Source organism: Pundamilia nyererei, unplaced genomic scaffold (genome assembly GCF_000239375.1).
Source record: "Pundamilia nyererei isolate P.nyererei 1_Seehausen unplaced genomic scaffold, PunNye1.0 scaffold00045, whole genome shotgun sequence".
In the NCBI taxonomy this organism is placed as follows: Eukaryota; Metazoa; Chordata; class Actinopteri; order Cichliformes; family Cichlidae; genus Pundamilia; species Pundamilia nyererei.
The window spans coordinates 3,046,309-3,052,488 of NW_005187446.1; the positions used below are offsets into that span (position 1 = coordinate 3,046,309).

Here is a 6,180-nt window from a genome sequence, read left to right on the forward strand (position 1 = left end):
CCCTAAAATAAATAAATAAATTAAGTCCCCCAATTTTAAAGAATGCTTTAAAATGTGCTTTTGAAAAATTAAAGCCACCACTTACTTGTTGAATATCATGAAATTGCTTTCACACTGAAGAATTTTCAAAACAAAACAAAAAACGCCAACAACACAGTTTTATAACCTATGTCCCTCTTTTCTATGAAGTCTATGGACTAGGACACAGAGTTTAACATCGCTTAATTGATGTCATTTAAGGTATTTAATTAAAGAAAAAAAGATGTTCTGCCTAGCTAAGTCTTTCACAATACAACACTGTATCCATATTTTTCCTAATTGATAACATTATGATTTTCAGTATTGAAATTGTGCAGCTGTCATTTCACTATTTCACATATCTGGGATCACTGCTCTGTTCCTGAGGTTTCCTTCATTTTTTCCCTTTAAATGGATTCTGAGGGGAGCTTTTCCCTTATTGAGATTGAGAATCTAAAGATAGAGGATGTTGGATGCTGTACAAACTGTAAAGCCCCTTAAGGCAAATGTGAATACAGAGAATAACATTTATGACAATGCTAAACCAGGAAAGAAAAACTATTGCGTCACTGTACCAACAGGAACTTAAAAAAATACAACAAACAATATATTTATAGTTTTGCAATTTTATTCATCAAGCGTCAGGTCATGCATACAATCTGGCAGGTGTAAGAAAACTAACAATGTGGAGGAAATTACAAAAGAAAACAGAAATTTAGAGCGTGTGTGTAGAGAAAAAAAAAGATCTGTCAGAATCAGATGAAGACCTGCAATCGGTTATTTTGAACGATCATCAAACTGCCTGAACAGAGAGGCTGCCATGTCAGATGTCGCTAATATGTGGTAGCGTTTAGTAAGAGCTTTCCCAGGCACTTCAGATAAAAGGCAAGACCCACTAAATCAATTCGCTATGAGGGACACATGAACACGCTGCTGCTTCCTAGGCTTTTACATCCTGCCCATTCACTTGCTTAATCCATCTTTTTTTTCCCATCTCTCCACTCATCTTCTCATATTGCACTTATCACTGTCCATATCTAATATCTATATCCACATTCTCAATCCATTCATCTATTAAAACAAGGCGTTGTTTTACACAGAACTTGTTTCACATTCAAGTCCAGCGACCAACTTGTTTCATCATTAATGTGTACGTCATGTTTTTACCTTCGCTCTAACAATTCTGGTCATTTTATCCTTTAGAACTTAAAGCAGACCTATCATGCTTTTCCTTTTTGTTATGCATATGCCACTGTGCTAATGCCAAAACTTATAATAATGAGGTCACTGTTTTTGCAATTCATGTGAGCCAAAAACTCAGTTTTATACATGTCAGAGCCCACATATTCCTTATGTGGTTGACTTGGACACAGATATCTCTGTAAGCACAGTAGCCCCACCAACCTGCGGTTCAAGTCTTTTGTTTGCAGTGGGCAGCTAATGTGGCTTCAAGGGAAGGTCTGCACAAAGGTCACACATTAAAAAAAGGTGTGAATCATGTAAAGCTACTTTAGCAGAGACCAAGACTAAAAAATATGAATTTGGAAATTTGCATAATAGGTCCTCTTTAATAAATTTGAATTCCCCTGTAGTATTTAAACCTCAATTTCTCAGATGCTTATGACCACTTGAACTCTAAATAAAACCCTGTGTCCATCATGTGAATCAAAACAGACCACATTAGTGTTTTACGGCCAACTGAGCTCCATAAAGCTACTCCTGCACATGCTCACACATTAGAAATGAATGAAATGGTAGCATTAAGAGACAGCTGCAGTTCTTTTAAGTGCTGGTGTGCTGTTGTAGGAACGATAACGTAAGCGAGAAAGATATACGGTCAGTGACAGCAATGTGTGCCATGGTGGGGACCTTTTTTTTTTTTTTTTTTTTTTTTTTAAAGGTCTGGGAGTCAGACTCCAACTTTTTGTGGAATCATGTTTATCGCAGTAGATGTCACATAAAGGATATGTTCAGTCTGAAAAACTGGGGCTGCTTTATCCATATATTATTTTGGAGACAGCAGAATTCTTGTGGAAGAACTTATAAAGGGAGTATAGTGTAATTTAACAGAGCTTTAGCACCTCTCTGTCGTTGATATTTGCAAACCCTGCCACATTTTTCCTTGTCAACACAGGCGCTCCTAAGTTTCTATGTTCTTTCTTCCATACACTAGTGAAATCATGTCTAGAGAAGAATGCACTTGGAGGATTTTTTCTCTGTGCTGCTGGTGATTTTCACCTGTTGACCTCCGGGGCCCTGACAAACAAACAGACGAAAAAATTACGTTACCGTCATACAGTATGTAGAGCATGCAAAATTACTTTTTATAGCGCTGCATTCCTGATCTTGTGTTTTGACTTACTGGCTTCTTGCTGGATTGTTGTAGTATGTCTCGTGCCAAAGCCAGAAAAGACTGCAGGACAGATAGATTGAAACACAGAAAGAGAGAAAATATAGGTCTGTTGCATATTAACACACAACAAACATTAACAAAAAGGCTATAATAAAACAAGCTCAATGCATGGAGAAACTGCTCACCTCCTCGACATTAATGCTGGACTTCGCACTGGTCTCAAAGAACCTGATGCCGTGATCTTTGGCCAGCTGTTAACATTAGGAACAGAGATGGTTACAGGAGGACAGGATATGGGTAATAATCACTTCCTGGGTTTTATCTCGAGTAAATTTAGCAACTTTGACCATTTCCCAAGCATTCCTGTCCGCTAAAGTTTAACAAGGAGGAATCCATGCAATATTCTTTCTCAAAATAAAATCTTTGCAAAGTAGCCCCACAAATGATTAATTTTCAATCCATCTACTCATATGTATCTTACCCTGGATGATAGTTTAACTACCATCAAAGTAAACCTACACCTCTGCTGTTTCATTACAAGTAAAAAAAAAACGCAAGCGACATCTTACCTTTTCTCCTGTCTCCTTGGAAACTTTCCGCTTTGTCTCAATATCACACTTATTACCTAGTAACATCCGACTGACCCCAGCTGATGCATTCTGGGAAAGAGGGAATGTGATTAACTGATCAAAATGACTTCAACAAAGTGAAAGAGAGCACAGAGAGCAAAAACCTCAACAGAGACACTAATAGCAGCTGTTTGTCAGCAGAGCGGTTTCTCCCTTTAAACCAAGACCATTTCCCTGAAATGCTCCATTGCCATCTTTCCGCAGTTCGTCAGTGCTGCCGTCTACAGTTTGTTTACAGGCAAAACAAGCAAAACAAATCTCTCAGAGTCGCTGACAACTTGCGGGCCACAAATACATGAAATCATAACAGTTGCTTTATGAAAATGTGACTGAATCATTCATATGTTTAACAGCTGTGAACAGACTGAAAACAGCTATAAAAGCGATTTTCAGTTCAGCTCAGTTGTGATGCTTACATGAAAGTGTTTAAAAAAAACAAAAAGAAAATGAAGAAGGTAAGCAAGTGCCATGTATATCTGTAAACAATGACACTGGTTATGCATTTATAGCTATAATATGTTCTTAATTTTACTTGATGTAAAGATATTGAACACCACGTGTTTGCATATTGTCTGTTTAATTGGAATATTAAAATGGGCAGCATTCACTTATTGAAAAAGCTTCTTATAGTTTTGTAATTAGTCTCATTAGGTTTTATTTTTATTTCATTTTGAGGTTTTGCTTCTAAATCAGTTTAGTTTCTGTCGGTTTGCCCATTTCAGTTCATTTTTTATTTATGGAAAAGTTTCTATTCATTTCAGTTTTACTTTTAGTCTTTGTTATTATTCCTGTGTGTGGAGGGCATATGCCAGTGTCAATAAACACATCTGTCAAAGCCTCTCAAGGCAAGTTTTTATATCTTTTTTTAACCAAAGTAACACTCAAGTTCACAAAATCATTTGTTAGCTTTAGCTTGTTTCAAAAGTCTAGTTTTTATTTTATTTTAGTTAATTGATTTTTTTAACATCTAGTTTTAGTTCAGTTTTAATAATCTTGCTTCCTGCATTATCTTTAGTTTTTCTTGAATATCTGAGCAACATTAAAAATCCAACTAAGAGTTCCCGGGTGCGGTGCCTATCCCCAGCTGCCACTGGGTGGGCAGAGGTCCAGCATGGGGCTAACAAAAACACATATACACATGCTTGGTCAAATCTACACCTATGTCCAATTAACAACCATCGGTCAACCTTATTTCAAAGGACCAGAAATCTGTGGACTGTGGGAGAAAGCTGGAGCCACAGGGAGAAGATGTAAACTCCACACAGAAAGGTCCCAGTCGACCAGGAGGTTCAAAGCACCTTCTTGCTGTGAGACAACAGCGGTAACTTTCCTTTCATGTTATGCCCTTGTTAGCGTGGCTGCTAGCTGCTAGCCAGGTCTTTAGAAAGTTGTACATTTATCTGAGGTCTCCCACACAGCGTGACACCTAGCCAACATGCGAGTAGAAAACCTCTTCAGTCCTTAATCAACTAAAAGTTTTACTTTGGTTGAAAAACATCATTAACAAAGTGAGCACAAGAGGCCATGCTGGATAGTTTTATGCTGGTTTATGAACAAGGAAGGTTATCCTGAGAACAATCCACATACATAATGGTGTAGAGATTACTGTTTCCTCAGTAGAAGATACAGGAATTTTGCTTCTTTGATTTAAATGAACTGACCAGATAAACTCATTAGCTTTGCAGTCTTGGTCTTTCCTAGTTATCTTTGTCATGGCTAATAGAAAACCGGCTTACTTCTCTGATGCTCTTCATCCAGTTCTGAATGTTTTCAAAGGACTTCTCGTCAGTGATGTCGTACACCAGGATGATGCCCTGATGAACAGAGAACAGACAGGAGAGAGAGCATTTACGGAGTCAGTCAAAGGTGCAGACTGAGCACAAAGAGGCAGTGATGTCAGCCTGATTATCCAGGCCTGATTGTCCTGGAGGCATACTGCGCTCACCATGGCTCCTCTGTAGTAGGCTGTTGTAATGGTCTTGAATCTCTCTTGCCCTGCTGTGTCCCTAGAAAAAGCACACACTTAGAATCAAAAAGGTGCTGCAAGGTCTTTAAAATACTTCTATCATATGAAAAAAACCTGGAGTATAGCAGAATGCAGAAAGATTCATTTGAGGTGAGACACTACAGGCTACAAGCTACAGGGTAAGTTTGCACTAACAGATACATTTTCCCACTAAAATACTTCCACTAAGAATTTTTTTTTTTTGCATCACAGGTTTTCTGAAACTATGTGTTAATATCAAAATGTATAAATTTAAACTTTTTTGCAAACTTTTACAGGTGAGAAATGTAAACATTCGATGAAGCCAGGATCAAAGTTCTTGTTTGTGTTTTGCTGGCATCCCAGAGCCGACGGTTTTTATAGAGGGGATTTTGGATCTCTCATTTTTTGTACTCCATAAATCAGAAAGATCTGTCAACAGTCATAAAAGGTTTATTTTCACCATGTATTCAGAAAAAAACTTCCATAAATTTGGTTCTGAATTATATATGAGCAAACCTCTCTTTAAAACAAAAAGAAAAACAGCAGAATAAAGAGAATCGCTCAGCAATGATTGGTGTCTGTAGGTGCTGCTGAAAAGGAGAGTTTAGGCTCTAAAATGAGGGGAAAAAAAATCATTTTTGAGAAACTGTTTTGTAAAAATCCATACGTTTCTTTGCTGTAATTGTAGACAGATTACCTGCATGCATTAAGAGGAATTTATAGCAAGATTAAACACATTTACGTTTGTATTTCAAATACTTCCTTTATATTGATGTGAAAGAAGGAATCAAAACAGGCCAAATCTGACCAAAAAACCAACAAAAAATAAACGTGTTTTTGTCTGTGCTGGTATTTGACGCTGCTATATCTTCTCTAGCAGCACCCTTAAATGACATGGAGTAGCTCTCTGTGGTGGCCTGTGTGATGGACTTGGACATGAACCCTGTCATAAAATCCTGATTTGGACAAGAAGAGGGAGGTTCCTCCTTCCTCTCAGGAAAACGAGCCGGAGGCAGTCAGAGGGCAGAGAAAGATAACTCAACAAATCAGGGTTTATCTGCCTCACCATATCACAAACCGTTTGCAGACAAACAACCGCATGCCACTTCTTACCAGACTTGCAGTTTCACTTTCTTTCCACCCACTTCAATGGTTTTTACTTTAAAGTCGATTCCTGGGAGACAACAAGGGGG

The 6,180-nt window shown here is 37.9% G+C and overlaps 1 protein-coding gene across 1 annotated transcript in view; it reads right to left on the minus strand.

Moving 5' to 3' along the window:
* Window positions 1-628: 628 nt before the first annotated feature.
* The window catches only part of rab13 (RAB13, member RAS oncogene family), a 6,830-nt gene continuing 1,278 nt past the window's right edge, over window positions 629-6,180 (minus strand). Inside the window, exons 2-8 of the mRNA XM_005732086.2 lie at window positions 6,101-6,161; window positions 4,946-5,006; window positions 4,737-4,814; window positions 2,941-3,030; window positions 2,557-2,622; window positions 2,381-2,431; window positions 629-2,274 (exon numbers count right to left, since the gene is read on the minus strand). Of these exons, the coding sequence (XP_005732143.1) occupies window positions 2,203-2,274; window positions 2,381-2,431; window positions 2,557-2,622; window positions 2,941-3,030; window positions 4,737-4,814; window positions 4,946-5,006; window positions 6,101-6,161 (479 nt within the window). The 3' untranslated portion in view covers window positions 629-2,202. The remainder of the gene's footprint in view (window positions 2,275-2,380; window positions 2,432-2,556; window positions 2,623-2,940; window positions 3,031-4,736; window positions 4,815-4,945; window positions 5,007-6,100; window positions 6,162-6,180) is intronic.